Source organism: Balaenoptera physalus (assembly GCF_965194825.1).
Source record: "Balaenoptera physalus genome assembly, chromosome: 5".
Classification (NCBI taxonomy): domain Eukaryota; kingdom Metazoa; phylum Chordata; class Mammalia; order Artiodactyla; family Balaenopteridae; genus Balaenoptera; species Balaenoptera physalus.
The window spans coordinates 47,679,987-47,698,337 of record NC_138884.1 but is presented as its reverse complement, the minus strand read 5'-3'; the positions used below and the strand labels follow the sequence as shown (position 1 = coordinate 47,698,337).

General features: G+C 36.4%; 1 protein-coding gene across 5 annotated transcripts in view; it reads left to right on the top strand.

The window, feature by feature from the left end:
- The first annotated feature begins 7 nt into the window (after positions 1-7).
- Positions 8-18,351, top strand: part of HELQ (helicase, POLQ like) — a 41,569-nt gene continuing 23,225 nt past the window's right edge. For 4 of the 5 annotated variants that reach the window (XM_082464038.1, XM_082464039.1, XM_082464040.1 and 1 more), the window contains exons 1-9: positions 8-417; positions 1,436-2,153; positions 5,903-6,081; positions 6,640-6,840; positions 7,660-7,732; positions 9,668-9,765; positions 10,904-11,002; positions 12,315-12,460; positions 15,480-15,719. In XM_082464038.1, coding sequence (XP_082320164.1) covers positions 226-417; positions 1,436-2,153; positions 5,903-6,081; positions 6,640-6,840; positions 7,660-7,732; positions 9,668-9,765; positions 10,904-11,002; positions 12,315-12,460; positions 15,480-15,719 — 1,946 coding nt within the window. In that variant the 5' untranslated portion in view covers positions 8-225. Of the gene's footprint in view, positions 418-1,435; positions 2,154-5,902; positions 6,082-6,639; positions 6,841-7,659; positions 7,733-9,667; positions 9,779-10,903; positions 11,003-12,314; positions 12,461-15,479; positions 15,720-18,351 lie in introns of those variants that run through there. The other variant, XM_082464041.1, reaches the window with a different exon arrangement.

Below are 18,351 nucleotides of genomic sequence, written 5' to 3'. Positions count from 1 at the left end.
CACTTACGATTGGACGAAGAGAGGGCGGGCTCCTGCGTCTGTGCCTCCGCTTCCGGTCCCAAAGCCCTGACAATTGGTTTGTGATCCTTCTCAAAGGTGGATGGAGAGGCGAGCGCAGTTTCCGCCTGTTGCTACCCTCCCCCTGTTGCTGCGCTCACCCCTTCACTGGGGTTTGGCGGCTGGGTCACGCGGAACGACGTTCGGGCAGCGCCCCCAGCCCCTGCCATGGATGAAGGTTGTTCCCGCATCCGCCGGCGGGTGTCGGTCCGCAAAAGGAACCGTCCTAGCTTGGAGAGCGTTTCTGCCGCCCCCACCGCGGCCGAGCTTAAGCCCGGCGATGAGGAGAAGGAGGAGGAGGACGAGGAGATGGTGGCTGGGAGCCGGCGGCGAAAAACCATGGACGTGCAGCCGGTCGAGGTACAGCCCCGTCACCTCTCAAATTCCCCGGAGTTCCACGTTCCATTTCCCACCTTTGGGGTGAGGATACAAAGCCAGGTCTCCCACTGCGCATGCTCACTGAAAGAGGCGTGGGAGACCAGCTGAAGAAGGCGTGGTTGGAACTCCAAAAAGTTTGGCAGTTCCCTTCCCAGGTGCAAACAATTGACCAATTATCTACTAGCCTTCGCGTGATTACCTCGTGTTTGTTATCGCGGTTAATCGTCACCTGTGAGGTGTCGCACTGTTAGCCCCATTTTTATATAGGTATGAAACCCCGAGACAAAAGTTGTTCACGCAGCAAATAAGTGGCATGACCGGGACGCAAACCTAGACTTCCAAGTTTCTGCTGCTCCTTGTACTAAAAATCTACCATTTACTGCAGACCTATTATGTGCTGGGTACTTTGTTAAACTATTTACGTTATCTAGATTTTACAACAGAAATCTGGCCCTGAGAAGTTAAGAAACTACACTTCCTACTCCAAATCTTGGGTTCTTAATCACTCCCCTATATTGCTACCTCCAAATTACATCTCTTCTGTTTATAGACCATACCAAGTCAGACTCTCCCTTTCAATTCCAGATTTCTAAGAACAATCTCCTTGGAGTGTCCAGTGGTACAAGCATGATTTTATTACAGGCCAGTCTCTGCAGATTGGAGTATCGGAGGTGAAACGGTACTGCGGTTATCAGAAACTTCTCCCCTTCCAGTAGATGGTTATCGGTCTTGCTGCCATTTTTAAGGATTTAACACTAGCTTAAGAATTAGGATCCCAGCATCACTAGGAGGACAGTTTATGCCAGTCACTTAACCTCTCTGGGCCTCCATTTCTTGATCTGTAAAATGGGTTGATAGTATCTATTTTATAGGCTGATTTACATTTAGGTCTGTGAACCATAAGTGACCATATAACTATATGCTTGATAGAGCCCTCAGCTGAAACTTTTATTCTTAATGAAGCTAGAATTGACCATAAATCTTTTTGTTTTCTTTCCAGAATATTGACAGTGAAGAGGACCTGTTTGGTGACTATGATAGCTTTGCTGAAAACTCTTTTTTAGCTCAAGTTGATGACCTGGAACAAAAATATTTGCAACTTCCTGAACATAGGAAACATGCTACAGACCATGCCACTGAAGATCTTTGTTCAGAAAGCATTAAACACAACACACTCAGCATGACTACTGTAGGCGACTGTACTGAATTAAAAATAGATGAGCACACGAAGAACCAGAGCGGGCATGAAGAGGTCTCTATTGAACCTGCAACTGATGTTTTGTATGATATACCTTCTTCACAGGTTTTATTCTTTGAAAATTTATATAACTCTTCAAATGATTTGGGTGATCCATCTACTGAAAAGAGGGATTGGAACTCATCCTCTCACAAGACTGTGAACAAGGAATTGCCCATTAATAACGTAGAGCAACCACAGCAAACTGATGAATCCTCTTCTAAAGTCAGAACTAGTTCAGATGCGAATAGGAGAAAAAGTCTTAAAGATCATCTAAAAAATACCATGACTGGAAATGCCAAGGCCCAAACACCAGTATTTTCTAGGACTAAACAGCTCAAAGAGACTCTCCTATCTGAAGAAATTAATGTTGCTAAGAAAACAATTGAGTCATCATTAGATGACCTTGGTCCTTTTTATTCATTACCCAGCAAAGTGAGAGACCTTTATGTTCAGTTCAAGGGAATTGAAAAATTATATGGTAATGTTTTTTGCTGGAATGAAAATAATTTACCATCATTACCATAATATTGATGCAAATCAAAAGAAAACTGATGCTTCCATGGTCATATTTCTCCCCTTAAAACAAATCAAAACATCACTCCTCTCTGAGCCTTCCATCCCTATCCTGCTACTATTGAACTTCTTTCCTTCCCTTCGTGGCCACACTTCTCCAACGTGTTATCCTTGCTGCCTCCCTTTCCTCACTTCAGATAATTCCCAGTCCACTCCAACTCTGGGTTCTGTGCTGTCACTTAAGATATAATGACTAGGGGGTCGCAACTCAGTGATACTTCTAGTTCTTACCTTCTTTGACAGTTGCTTACCTGACAAAATTGACCAAACTCTTCTTGAAACACCCATTTCTTGACTTCCTGACATTCCACTCTTGGTTTTTTTTCTCTGATTGTCTAGCTGCTCCTCAGTTTTCTTAGCTAATGCTTCCTTGGCTGGCTCTTACTTTACTACCAAAACTTAGTTTCTGAAATTCCATTGACTACTCATATGTCTTGAGTGAAAGAAGTCAGTATTTGTAAAACTGACTGAACTGTTTAGTTTGATTAAAACTAAACATTTTTAAGGACAGCTAACATTAGGATTTAAGTGCAAAGAAATAGTATTAATAATTCATTTGTCTTGTAACGTTTTTCAAAAATCCTGGGTCCTTGCATATATTTCAAATATGTGTCATTTTAGACAGAAGGGACACTTGCTTCCATCCCTGAAAAGCAGCCTATCATCCAATTACTTCATAATTATTTCTGAAACTCCTAAGTATCTTATGAACCACATGAAAACATGAGTTCTCATCTCAGGAGAAGACAATCAGGTTGGAGAAATAGGACTACAGGAAACAAAGTCTAATATAAGGCTCTACAAGAGTCTAACAAATTCTAAATTGCAAGGTTTGCAGTTTAAGAGCTACAGGTGTATATTGCCCTTGAAGTAGATGTTAACTTTCTTCTCTCTGCTTTTCTCCTAGCACCTTGTTTTTTGTCTAATCTGCATCTCCTGCCAGAATGAGTACCCTGAGGGCAGGGCTCTATCTAACTCATCTTTTTCTTATGTGACTAGCACTGTGCCTGGTACACTCTGGTAGGTTCTCAACTGCTGGGGTTTGTCAGCCTAGTTATGAATTCTGGCCGTGTCACTCAAACACAGGTTTTGCACTCTGAGCCTTAGTTCCTGCTCTGTTAAAAAGGGATAATAATAATAGTTGTTTTTCCAGTTCTGTGTCAAGGACATGCCAAATTAGACGTTGGTAATGACTGTCAGTAATTATATTGATTGCTTCTAGGTAAGAACTTCAGTAAATAACTTTTTTTTGGCTGCATTGGGTCTTAAGCTGCGGCACGCAGGATCTTCGTTGCAGCATGCGGGATCTTTCGTTGTGGTGTGCGGGCCTCTCTCTAGTTGCAGCACGCGGGCCTAGTTTGCCCTGCGGCATGTGGAATCTTAGTTCCGGACCAGGGATCGAACCTGCGTTCCCTGCATTGGAAGGCATATTCTTAACCACTGGACCACCAGGGAAGTCCCAGTAAATAACTTTTTTAAATCTCTTTATTTGTAAATCTGGCTTAAGGATGACCAAGTTAAAGCATAAATATGTGTGCTACTTTTCATTGAGCTAAAGCAGTGCTTCTCAAAGTGCAGTTCCTACTGCAGCATCAGTATCACCTGGAAATTTGTTGAAATGCGCATTCCCAGGCTCCACCCTAGCCTTCCTGAATCAGAACCTTGGGGTGGGACCTGGCAATCTGCTTTAGTAAGTCCTCCAGGTTATTCTGATGTGTGGAAAGTTTGAGAGCCACTGAGCTAGAGAACTTCAACCTTATACTGTTATTTTTGCCTCTTAAGTGTAGAATTATGCTTAATTTGTTTTATAGAAATGTTGGGAACTAAGTTAATGTAATTTTTTTTTTTTTTTAGTGTGTGAAGATAGATGTTATTCCTAAATATTCATTATTTTGGTCATTTTATACTTTAAAACTCTGAGTTGGATAAAATGTGGATATGGTCAAGTTGTATTTTCACACAGACATCTGCAGTTTGATAACTAGCGGGTGATACTAGTCGGAAGTATTTTAATATTTAAGTATTAAATATTCAATTCAAATATTTTTGAAAATTTTTTATTTAAGCATAGTTGATTTACAATATTAGTTTCAGGTGTACAACATAGTGATTCAGTATTTTTATAGATTATACTCCATTTAAAGTTATTACAGGGGACTTCCCTGGCAGTCCAGTAGTTAAGACTCCATGCTTCCACTGCAGGGGGCACAGGTTCGATCCCTGGTCGGGTAACTAAGATCCCACATGCAGCACGGCACAGCCAAAAGATAAAAAAATAAGTAAATAAAGTTATTACAATATAATGGCTATATTTTCCTGTGCTGTAAAATATTGAGATACTTATAAAGTAAAAATACATAGTCGTTTGCAAATATTTCAGGCTGAGAATTACATCATATGATTGTGCAATAATTCAGTCATTACCCCTTGATGGCTCTTTGTTATATATAAACAATGCTATGGTGAACATCTTGCACATAACCTATATATATATACCCTTGCTTTTATTTCTGTAGGTGTAGAGTTCTACAAGCAATAGTGCTAGATCAAAGGCAGTGTGCAGTTTTATTTTTGATGCTGCTAGATTGCTTTCCAAAAAGATTGTAGCAGTTTATGCTTTCATCAACCATACACAAAAATGCCTGTTCATGTCCACTCTAGTCAACTCTGGATTTTATGTGTGGGGGGGCTTTTTTCTTGGTAGCTGTTTAACACTTTTTATTTGTTTATTTTGCCAACCTAATAGGTAACAATAGAGCATCTTTTCATGTGTTTATTAGCCATTTGCATTTCTCCCTGGTGTGAAATGTCATATCTTTTGCCCATTTTTCTAGGGATAAAAATGATGCATATTATGAAGACTTTTGATGATCCACCTTGTCAAATTTTCCTACAGAGTAGTTATACTAGTTTTCGCATTGTTTTGGATCTGATGCGATCCTTTTCATAAATTCCACCTTGCTAAGCTGTAGAAATCCTGGATGTCCTAGTTAATAATCCTAGTCTTTTATGGTTTAAACTGTCTCATCAATCAGTTTAAGGTGGCATTCAGGCCATTCAAACTTCAGCTCCCTGTGAGAGCTGGTTGAATAGTCTTTCTTAGTTTGTGTAAAACCTCATAAATTTTATTCCTCCTCGCCCTGTTTCTCTCTAAGATGGTATTTGGGTGAATGAGGACGGGAAGCTTACACAGTGTCCTTGCAGAGCATAAGAGGAAGGCCTTAGAATTCACACAGATCCTTGAAGTGCCCGTTAGCCCCTCCGATGTCCCAGGTGACAGACATCTCTTGTCCAGCAGGCGCTGTCTGCCCTGTGGAATCTTAGACCTCAGCCTGCAGCTGGCAAATAGGTGGACTAGTTGCCCACCTCACTGACCAGGCCTGAACTAGAAGGCACACCATGCATTGGGGATTTTGACGATTAACATTGATATATAGTTACATTTATCACTATGAGAAGATGCTACACAGGGTAAGATTTGATTTTTTCTTCTTAGAAAACCTTGTGATTGTAGAAGGGGAAAATAAGCCTTTTTTTTTTTTTATCACTATGAGAAGGTGCTACACAGGGTAAAATTTGATTTTTTTCTTCTTAGAAAACTTTGAGATTGTAGAAGGGGAAAATAAGGCTTTTTTTTTTTTTTCAATTCCACAGAATGGCAACATGCTTGCTTAACATTGAATTCTGTGCAAGAAAGAAAAAATTTAATATATTCCTTGCCAACAAGTGGTGGAAAAACCCTCGTGGCTGAGATTTTAATGCTGCAAGAACTGCTTTGCCGGCGAAAAGATGTTTTAATGATCCTACCATATGTGGCAATTGTTCAAGAAAAGGTGTGATTTTTTTTTTAACAACTGGTATTTGCTAATGTAATTTCCACATTCAGATATAAAAACTAGCATAAATGTAACAACTTTTTATTGACTGAGAAAAGGTATCTCTATTAATGATGGAGAATTATTATTTTTAGGATGTGCAAATGCAGTGTGGAGTACTTAACCGAAAATCTCTTCTAATTACCTGTTTCAGAAGGGGTTTTATTTTTTTCTAAACCTGTGGATTAAACTCCATTTTACATGTTGTATTGATACTTAGCCTGCTTTTTCAAGGAGAAACTAACCAATTATTTTATCAAAATAAATGAGTTATTTTGATTTTTTTTAACATCAGAGGAGACACTTAAAATTTATATTTACTAGTTTAAAAGTGGCATTTATTTGCAAAGATTAATACATTAATTATGACATTTCTTATATAGGTATGTATTATCTATGACCTTGTTCCCATTGTTTGGTATTAAACACTATTTTAGATTTTTTAAATCCCTGTGAACACTTAATAATTAGGATTCTTATCTGATTTTTTTTGTTTATTTTAAACTAATATTCTAGATTTCAGGTTTGTCAACTTTTGGTATAGAACTGGGTTTCTTTGTTGAAGAATATGCTGGAAGCAAAGGAAAATTTCCTCCAATTAAAAGAAGGGAAAAGAAATCACTATATATTGCCACTATTGAAAAAGGACATAGTCTGGTGAACTCCTTGATTGAAACCGAAAGGATTAACAGTCTGGGTCTGGTTGTTGTAGATGAGGTTGGTTACTACATTTATTAATTTATCAACATTTTTATTATACTAACATTTATTATTATGTGGATCTGCTTAATACCTTTATGAGAATAAGTAATTTATTTTAATATATAGATAACACAGATGAAGACGTTTCATGCATGGTAATCTTTTTTTTTTTTAAACATTTTTTATTTCTTTAATGTATCTATTTTATTTATTTTTGGCTACATTGGGTCTTCGTTGCTGCGCGAGGGCTTTCTCTAGTTGCGGCGAGCAGGGGCTACTCTTCGTTGTGGTGGACAGGCTTCTCATTTCTGTGGCTTCTCGTTGTGGAGCACGGGCTCTAGGTGCGCGGGTTTCAGTAGTTGTGGCATGTGGGCTCAGTAGTTGTGGCTCGCGGGCTCTAGAGTGCAGGCTCAGTAGTTGTGGTGCACAGGCATAGTTGCTTTGTGGCATGTGGGATCTTCCCGGACCAGGGCTCGAACCTGCGTCCCCTGCATTGGCAGGCAGATTCTTAACCACTGCGCCACCAGGGAAGCCCCCATGCATGGTAGTCTTAAATTCAGTTTTGTGTCAAGTGTTTCATGAAGAATGAATATATGTATATATGTTCAGTTTTATAATAGTACTTATGAATTCCAGATGCCAGAATGTTGTCCTCGGGACAACCTCATTAACTTAAAATACCAGTGAAATAAAGTATGTGTACTCTAGTTGCCATACGAAAATGCTTGAGTTATAAAGCAAAGATTGCTTCTTCATTTCATCAAATGTATGCTTGTTTTATATAGGTATTCTATGCAGATTTACTTTTCTCCCCTTTTTTTTTAAATCTCAAAGTTGCACATGATTGGTGAAGGAAGCCGTGGGGCTATACTGGAAATGACTCTAGCAAAAATCCTCTACACTAGCAGTAAGTATTCTTTCAAATGTGGTCACTAATTGATTTATAATCAAGAGACCTATAAAAGACTTAATTCTATCACTAGCTAGATTATGTAACCTAGAGTAAGGTACTTAAGCTTTCTGCCTTAGTTTTTTATGTCTAAAGTAAGCTTATAAATTTTTGTTGGAAGAATGGATGAATGAGTAGAATTGTGAAGACAAATGAAGTTAACATTTGAGGATGTCCCCTATCAGTATCCTCCACTTACTAGCTATGTGTACTTAGGCATGTGACTCAACCTCTCTTTCTTCATCTGTAAAATGGGGATAATAATGGTACCAACCAGATGGGATTGTTGTGAGGATTATATGAGTTAACACATGTAACGGACGCATTCAGCCATGCCTAGCACGTAGCACAATAAGGGTTTGCTGCTGTTGCCACCATCAGTATGATCATCATACCAAGAAAACATTGTATATGAATAGTCACTTTAAGGAGCTATTTTACAACATCAGATAGTCTTTAAATGTATATGAAATATTCTAAATATCTTCTCTATTTTTTTTGATATACTATTGCAATAGCTTATTAGTTGTTATATATTGTAATAGTTTATATACGGAAAATTATTAATCATAAAGGTCAAATCTTAAGAATTATTTTTAAAATTTTGATAACAGTGGTATTTAGTCAGGTTGTAGCACTTTATAATCATTTATTAAAAAAATATTTATTGCGTACCACCTGCGCATCAGGCCCTGCCTTTATCAAACCTATATTTTAGTGAAAGTGAACAGATAATAAGCAGATAAACAAGAAAACATACGGTGTGTCAGATGGTGACAAATTCTATGGAAAAATATAAAGCAGAGGAAGAGGGGAAAAATGACCATCTACTTGTCAAATCCAGTGTACGCTGACTGTCCTTGTCTTAATTTCTCTTCAGCACTTGATTGTTTATCATTCATTTTTCCTTTGGATGCTGAAACATCATTCTGTCTTGGTTTCCCTACTATCTGTCTGTAAGACTGATCATGTGTTAGCATTGAGAGATAGCATAGCATAATGGCTAAGGGCAGACTCTGGAGCTGGATTCAAATCCTGGCTCACTTTTAACTTTGTCTGTGACCTTGGGCAAGTTATAGTAACTGTGCCTCTTTTTTCCTTATGCATCAAAAATGGATGATAGTAATAGAACCTTCCTCACTGAATTGCTGTGAAGATAGCATGAGTCAGTCTTTGTACAGCATCTAGCATAGTACCTGCACATAATGGACGCGTCTTTGCTACTGCTGTATACTTATTTGTCCTTCTGTCACCAATGCCTTACACTTAATAGATATTTAAATGAAAGGAATCTCTTTAGTTTCTCCTTTTGTTCTCCTTTGTGACACTGCTTTCTAAGCGTATTCATCATGTACATTGGTGTTACCATACATTCACCCTAGACTCTTCTCTTGTTTCTTGCTTCATACAATTTTTGCTAATTCTCATCCATACTCATGACTTCAGGGGCTTCTTGTGTTTGATGGCTCCCAATCTGTGTTACCAGCTTATACCTCTCTTCTGAGTAATATCATCTGCCAGATTAATACTCTGGTATTATACAGTTGACCGTTGAACAACACAGGTTTGAACTGCATGGGTCCACTTATATGTGGATTTTTTTCAATAGTAAGTACTACAGTACCACATGATCTGTGGTTGGTTGAATCCAGGGATGCAGAACTGAGGATATGGAGGACCGACTATAAGTTTCACATGGATTTTCGACTGCGAAGCAGGTTGGTACCCCTAACCCTCGTGTTGTTCAAGGGTCAACTGTGTTGGTATTTTTCTTACCTGCCCCCTCTTTCTCAAATCACTCAGGAAGAATAAGAACACTAAAAGTTTGCTGAACTTAATACTAAGTAACACATTTTCCTCAATACTTTGGGTTTTTTTTTTTTTTTTTTTTAGAAACAACTCAAATTATTGGTATGAGTGCGACATTAAACAATGTTGAAGACCTACAAGAGTTCCTGCAAGCAGAATATTACACGAGTCAGTTTAGACCAGTATGTACCTAAGGTTTGGTTTGTTATGTATCATCTTCTATTTAGAAAGAAAAGTAGCAAATGTACTGTATAAAAATTCTAAGAGTAGTGAAGGAACATAATGCCACTCACCATGGCTGAATGGTAGCAAGTTTGTGTGTAGAGGTCAGGGATCTTGGCTTGGGTCAGTACTGTATGGGTAACACCTGGAACAGTGCCTGACCCATGGGCCTTCAATGAATATTTATTGAATGAAATTTTTCAGACCCATTCTGCTTTTCTACTTTATATTCTGTAAGGTAAATTCTTTCATTCAGTGAGAATTTAGTGATTCATGTCTCAGGTTATTGGCACATAAAAAAATTTATCTTAAAAGTTAAAACATTTTCAAATATTTATGCTTTGGTAGTTTTAATGCTTTTTCTAAATAAGTTAAGACTTCACATGGATTTAAATTTAAACTCCCCAATAACAGCATTCCTAAAAGACTTGAAGAAAGTAAATAAATGTAGTTCATAGTTATTCGAAAGTAACTTATAATGTACATATACTCTGTCTGTAGTTTCTGTGTCTAAATAGGTTTTCAGAAAATAATTTTTTTAGAATCACCAAATTTTAATTTGAAATTTAGTGTTTTTACATTTACACCAAATATGAGAATTTTCAAGAGATATTTTCTGACCTTAATTGTCAAAGTAGATGCTGTTCTTTTAAAAATTCAATGAGCTGTATTTACAAACTTTTTTTGTCTACAAATAGTTAACTTAATAATTTGGTCATTTTTAGATTAAAACTGATGACTAATGCATCTTTAAATCTTGAGGAATACCACAAATAACTCCTTAATAAAAGATAGAGTGTGAACACTTGACTCATTTATACTTCCTCTTGTGACACACACAAGTATCTGATTTTCTTTTAGATATGTGGCTATTCAATTCATAAGTATTTCTTCAAGGATATTAATCCCTGTTTTGATTTAAAGGGAAAAATAAACTTAGATGGGAAAGAAATAACTTTTAAGTTGAAGCATTCTACATACCTTAGAAAAGCTAAAATTTTTGTATATCTTTCCTTTTTACAACATTTTACAAAATTTGATACTCTGGAAAAAGGAATTTACATATGATATTAATTGTAAATGTCCTTTTAATTCGAGGTTGAATTAAAAGAGTATCTGAAAATAAAGGACGCAATATATGAGGTTGACAGCAAAGCTGAGAATGGCATGACTTTTTCACGTCTCCTTAACTATAAGGTAACCTTGATAATCCCTGAAGGTGAGGTTCCCAGACTTTGTGCCCAGCTTCCCTGGGGCACCACAAAAGAGTTGCATGGGTACCATGGGGTAGTTTAGTTGTTTCAGAGAAACAACTGATGCTTGACAACTCTTGGACACCACACAAACAGTGTGGTGTGGTTCAAGATAGGCAGTTTCCAATGTCAACATTAGATCACACTACATTCCTTTCTACGCTATTGTACCTTTGTGAAGTTGGGGGTTGTTTTTGCACTTACTGTTAGCAAATACCATGTGAAAATCAATGTGGGACAGGAAATGAGGATTTCTAAGGTTTGAAAGACTGCAGGGCCCAGTGTGTGCACATCCTGTTAGTGGGCTCTGATGGCTATTTAAGAATGAAATAAAAAAATTTTTTATTCAATTGATGTGTATTATTTATTTAGATGGCTACTAATTTGTGAGGAAATACATACTTATTAAGTTGTTTGGACATAACTACCTAACAATCAGAACTGTTAGTTATTTCTTTTGACCTTGGGGCTCCAGGAACCAAGAAAGTTTGGAGACCTCTCTCATAAATGTTTATTCATTCAGCAACAACAGCAAAACAAGAAGAAATATTTGTGGGCTGTATAGCTCAGATACTGGTGTATGAAAATGTTAATGTATACTATGTTAATGTTCTGTGATTTATGTGAAGAACATTAAAAGGGGAAGAAAGGGATTTTACAACAGTTTTAGAATTCTGTAAAGGTATATTATTCTAAATCTGTATCTTAATTAGTTTTCAGTAAAGTCGAAGGAAGTGAGGAGATTTTAAATAACTTTACATTTTTCTTCACGTTCTTTGAGTTCTTTGCATCTGCTTGATAAATATATTTTTTATTTCTGAAAATATGTCCTGTAGTATGATTGAATCTGTGTTTTTGAAAACTGTTAGTAAAAGCAGGAGGTTTAGCTTATTTATGCAGTTCTTTGACTATTATTAGGATCAATCTGTGTTTCTCTCTGTGGACTTTTTCTGCTTCAGTGGAGATGGGCGTGCAGTGGGGTTATTAATAACATTAACTATTTTCACTTCCTTTATTTAAAACTAAATACACCTAACGAAACCCTAATAACCCAAGAGAAAAGTGGGACTTAACATTTTGCTGTTTAATATAGGTTGTATCTTTTCTTTTAAGTGATCATATTTTAAATGAGAAGTTCAAACCTATGGTTGGTTTACTTACCTTTCAAAGCGTACCTTTTTACTTACCTTTTACACTGGTAAAATGAAAGGCTTTCACGGTTGCTAACTGCCTTGTTCCTAAATCTTGTTGTGCAGTATTCTGATACTCTGAAAAAGATGGATCCTGATCACTTGGTAGCATTGGTGACAGAAGTTATTCCCAATTATTCCTGCTTGGTTTTTTGTCCCACTAAGAAGAACTGTGAAAACGTAGCAGCAATGATATGCAAAATTTTAAGCAAGTATGTTACTCTTTTAAAAATATTCCGTTTTATTTTTATTATGATTTACATGCTGTATGTTCTGTTTATTCAACAAGCACTAATTACTTCTTGCAGAATAATTATACTAAGTTGTTATAATAGATTCTAAAGGCCCTGACCTTGAAGAAAGTTGCACTGTGAAATTCACATATGTGAAATGGCCAGAGAAAAATTCTACATGTTAGAGAATGCTGACTAATATAATGGCTTGGCTGCACAGTGAATCGTCTTGGGGCCTTTTTAAAATTTCAGTGCCCAAGCTACATCCAAGACAAATCAGAATATATGGGAGTGGGACCCAGGCACCATTATTTTGTAAGGCTCCCAGGCAGAGTCCAACATGCAGCCAAGGTCAACCGCTGGCCTACATGATCAGAGGACAAATCACTGATCACTGCATGGATGAAATCATATCTTCAGCTTACCTTTCTTTTTAATTAAGTACTGTTGCCTTTGTTTTCTTAGTAAACTTCACACTTAGGTTGTGTGGACATTTGAATTGAATTTCCTAAATAATTAAGAAATGTGTTAGTTTGTAATTTTATACTATAAAATTTTAATGTTGGTTCTGTTATGTCGTAGAGATAAGTATAAAATGAACTTAAGTATGAACAGTTTAGTTTTTTCTGTACCTTTTTGTCCCATGTGTAGTTTTATCATATTTTTCAGACTTCTTTTTGGCCCCTGAGCCAGTGCTATATCACTGTTCACAGACCAGTACTATGGATTCTAATCTAGCCATCCTCCGCCTCCCCTCCCAATCCTGCTGTCATCATGGATTGATCTAATATAGAGTTAAATTCATGGACTAGCACAGAGATGCAGATGTTCGGGGTAAAGTTCAGGAGTTTCCCATTTCAGTAACAAGAGTCTGCCTTTACAGTGATGATGTAGATTATAAAAACCTAAGGAGATTAAATTATCATTGAGATATTCTCAGTAAATCAGTTGTTTCTTAGAATAAGGTAGTGTAGCACTGACTAAGTGATGGGGAAATTTAGAGACAAACTTTTGACTGGGAGATGTGAGGTTTATTATTAGTCAAGTTATATCCTTGACTTATTTTGCTTTTTGGTGATAACAGTTTATTTGGGTCATAAATGTTGATGTTTAATATTGAATTACTTAAAAATTTGGTTCTCCAGAACCCTTAGTTAATGAATTATTATAGACCCTTGATACTTTCTTAAACTCTTTCTGAAGGAAAACGTCCTCTAAGATACATTTTCCATATTACTTGCTGCTTTCGTAAGGTGAATGTTCTGAGTATAGCTTAGCCCCCTTTTTTGGTGGCTGTTGACTAAAATGTCATGTTTAGAGCATACTTTTTTATATTATTCTGTAGTTTACATGTAGATAAAGTAAAATCTGGGGCTAAATGGTTTCTGATCTCAGTATTGTCCTTAAAACATAATTTCATGAGAGTCCTGGAATATCAGCCTATGTCTTAATGATTTGCCTTCTAATCATAAATTTCATGTGAAACAGGTATAGTAAAATCACCTAGAATATGTTTGTATGTCTAAGTGCAAAGACTGAAGCAGATTTTTTCCCAAGTGATTGTCTCAATCTCAAGGAAAATTATCTTTTTTATAGCTATTACCACCTTTGACTTCTAAGTTAAGGATGTCTTTTAAACACTATTTACTGACAACTGCCAGAGCTCTGGTCATACCACTTTCCCTAAAAATGTCCCTGAAAATGATACCACAGTGCTTCTTAGCCTAGAATTCACGCTAAGATAATGACTCAACTTACTTTTCTGTCCTTATTTCTTCCTTTCTTTATCCACCCTGCACTTCATCCAGACTGAACTACTTGTCTTCTTTGTTTATTCTTGAACTTCCCATTTCCATGCCTACAATCGTGCTTTACCCTCTGCCAACACTGCACTTTCCTGCCCCCTCATTGCTGCCTCTCTAACACCTGTTCTTCAAGGCCCAGCTCACATCTCAACTTCTCCCACAAAACCCTTGTCCATGTAATTATGTCTTATCTGGTCAGTTACAAATAATGTCTCCCTTCTCTAAAATTATGGGGTGATTATCCATAAGTCTTAATTCCTTGAGAAGGATTTGTCCCTTTCAGGACCTCAAACACTGGCTGGAACGTATAACATAAAGTCTCTGCTCCCTACTCAGCGGCCACTTCTAGTTCTTGCACTGATGACTCTTGACCACTTTCTTCCCAATTCTTCATTGTCTCCTGGCCTCCCATTTCCCAGCTTCGTGTGAAATTACTGTCCTTGTGCAGTTAGCACCAGCCAGAGCTCTCTATGCTTTCCATGAAGCATGCTAAAACAACATAGGGCTGTGTGTATTATATTTATATCTTGGATTATATTTGTTTGCTACTGGTATTCAGAAGTTGTTGCTTTGTAGTCAGTTAGTAGTTAGTTGTACTTAGTCTTTCTTTCCTTTTTTTCTTTTCTAGAAGGGAATTTAAAATAATAGGTGCTTCTAGGTAAGGAGACATTGGAGGATATTACTGAGGCTTCTAAAATGCTAGAGTTTAGACAGTGTTTTACATATAATTCATATGATTTAATAGTATATGTTTTCATCTTCAGAGAAGAAAATTTATGACTTAAAACAAATCATCTTCACTAAAGATTTATGTTCTTGTGAAAAAATAATTGTAACATCTAGAGCAGGGGTCTAAACCTGGAGTTCATGGATTCATAGGAGGTACAGGATTGAACTTCAGGAAGTTCATGAATCCTTGAAATTATATGCAAAGTGTTGTGTTTATGTGAATATTTTTTTCCTTAGTTTTAAGCAGATTTTCACAGGGCTCTGTGATTCACAAGAAGTTCAGAGAAACTGCCTAATAGCTAATGAAGTCAAATCAAAATTCTAAGAACATTCTATGTATTTATATCAATAAAAGTAATATGTTCTTTTAAAAAAAGAATGTTTACATGCACCTACTGAAATTAAAATTTTAGGTACTTTGTCACTATAAGATCAAGGGTTCATGTCTAACATCTTTTTCCCAGGGAATACCTGAAACACAAAGAGAAAGAAAAACATGAGGTGATTAAGAACTTGAAGAATATCAGCAGTGGCAACCTGTGTCCTGTTTTAAAGCACACCATCCCATTTGGAGTTGCTTATCACCATAGTGGTTTAACGAGTGATGAAAGGAAGCTCTTGGAGGAGGCCTACTCCGCAGGAGTTCTCTGCCTTTTTACCTGCACATCCACCCTAGCAGCAGGTGTTAACCTACCAGCTCGGAGGTAAGATATAAGTCATTGTTGGCCGGTCTCAAAACTTTCCAGTTCCTAGCCTGCCAACAGTTTTTTTGTTGTTTTATTCTTTCTCAGTAGTGGGTGAGAATTTATCAAATGTGTTTTTCAGCATTTGCTCAGTTGATTGTTTGGTTTATTTACTTTAATATTTTAATGAAAAATAACACTGGTAGATTTCTTGCTGTTAGAATTCCTTCTTTCTTTGTTATTCTCCCTATCTGGTTTTGATGTCATGGTTTATTATCCTGGTTGTGTAGAAACAGTTGGCAAGCTTTTGACCATTGTTTATGATCTGAAAGAGTTTATTTAACAGAGATTTCCTTGAAACTTTAGAGAACTCATCCATAAAGACTTTTGAGTCTAGTATCTTTTTTTAAAGAGTAGGGCCTTGATTATCTTTTTGGTTATTACCAGTATAATTGATTTCCACTCTTTGTCATTTGTGACACTTTTACAAATAAATGGTCAGTTTTTATAAATCATCCATGAGATTTAAAAAAATATGTATTTTCTTTTTTTTTTTTTTTTTGAATTTTTGGTACTATATTTATTACTGGCCCTATGACAGTCAATATTTTAGAATGTCATTAATATTAGAATCAAAGATAGTCACTTAAGATAGGCCATTCTTGGGTTCTCTTGGGGTTGACATTTGGGGAACCCATAAAATCCATCACCATAATAAAACCACTACTTATTACACTCTGTGCCAAGCACTGTATATGCTATCTCGCTTAATTCTTTTGACAGTCCTATGATGTGGTTTTTATTTTCTCTATCATTAACTCAGTTTTATTTTATTTTATTTTTTTTGCATATATTTAAAAAAAATTTTTTTAATTAAAAAATGTATTGGAGTATAGTTGATTTACAATGTTGTGTTAGTTTCAGGTGTACGGCAAAATGATTCAGTCATAATATACATATATTCATTCTTTTTAAGATTCTTTTCCCATACAGGTCACCACAGAATACTGAGAGAGTTCCCCGTGCTATACAGTAGGTCCCCGTTGGTCATCTATTTTATGTATAGTATTTTTTTTTTTTTCACACACAAACACTGTATTTTATTTTTACAAGAGATAAATAGACTGACACCAAGCATTGTACATGGATGACCACAGCAAAAGCAACAATGATTGCAATTACCAAACATGAAACACACTCATACTATGTCATAATATTGACATTCAGTCCAGTAATCCTCCACTGTAACAGCTCCTTTACTATGCAGTGAAAATTGATTTGTATATTCTTTGCCTCTGAGTCCTTGTGGGATTTTTTTTTTTTTTTTAATTCAGACAGAAAGTCACAAAAATTATACTCATCCTCATCAGTTCACTCAGTCCCATGTAATTAATTGTTTTTTTTCATCTTGATCTTTTGTTAGCACTTTTATGAGTTCATCAGTTTTTCATCAGAGTTCTGAAAATGCTTATTCATTCAGTTCAGCAGTACAGTCAGTTACCAGAAACCTGTACTTGTCAGAGTCTTTTCCATGAATTTCTTGAAGATGAAACCCTTTTATAGGAACATATTTGCAAAATCATCAGAGTACACCCAGAACTGTCTGTAAATGACAAAAGACTTAAAAATGACCACGGTAAAAGATTTGATGAAAGTTCATAATAATGCAGTTGACAAGAAAATTAGTTATTTCTGAGATATACATTTTAAAGTAATAACTAGGATTATTACTTATAACATTATACCAGAACATATAAGATTTGTAGTTTCTTTTTTTTTTTTTTTAATTTATTTATTTATTTATTTATTTATTTATTTATTTTTGGCTGTGTTGGGTCTTCGTTTCTGTGTGAGGGCTTTCTCTAATTGCGGCGAGCAGAGGCCACTCTTCATCGCGGTGCGCGGGCCTCTCGCTGTCGCGGCCTGTCTTGTTGCGGAGCACAGGCTCCAGACGCGCAGGCTCAGTAGTTGTGGTTCACGGGCCTAGTTGCTCCGTGGCATGTGGGATCCTCCCAGACCAGGGCTCGAACCCGTGTCCCCTGCATTGGCAGGCAGACTCTCAACCACTGCGCCACCAGGGAAGCCCAGGTATGTAGCTTCCTATAGCTCAATATGTAACAGTTATTAGTCATCAGCTCCTCCTTTTTCTTTGTGATTCTTTGATTTGTCAATTTCAGAGTCTCCCACTGTAATTATGGAGTTGTCAACTTCTCCTTTTTACATTTTTAAAAGTTCTTGCTTTGTATTTCAAAACTAGGTATATAAAGGTTTACTGCAAATACCTTATTGCTGAATTATACCTTTTATGAACAGAATACATCCTTGTTTTCCTCATTTAGTGATTTTATTTTGAATACTGGGACTACATTTTTTGCCAAGTATATTTTTTTCTTTTCTTTTATTTTCAAACTCTGTCACTGGTTAAGTTTTCTGGTTTTTCAGACAGTTGTTGAAATAAAAAAGGAAGTTATGTATCCTATTTCTCTTATTTCAATGGTTACTCTTAAATTTTTTAACAGTTGTAGAACTTAAAAAACGCAACTGTGTTTTTCTATCATTTTAGAATTAATAACTATATCCTCTGCTGAACATAACAGGAGTCTTAGCATTTGTGTATTTTTCTACACCGCCTCATGTATTGTTGCAGTTGCCT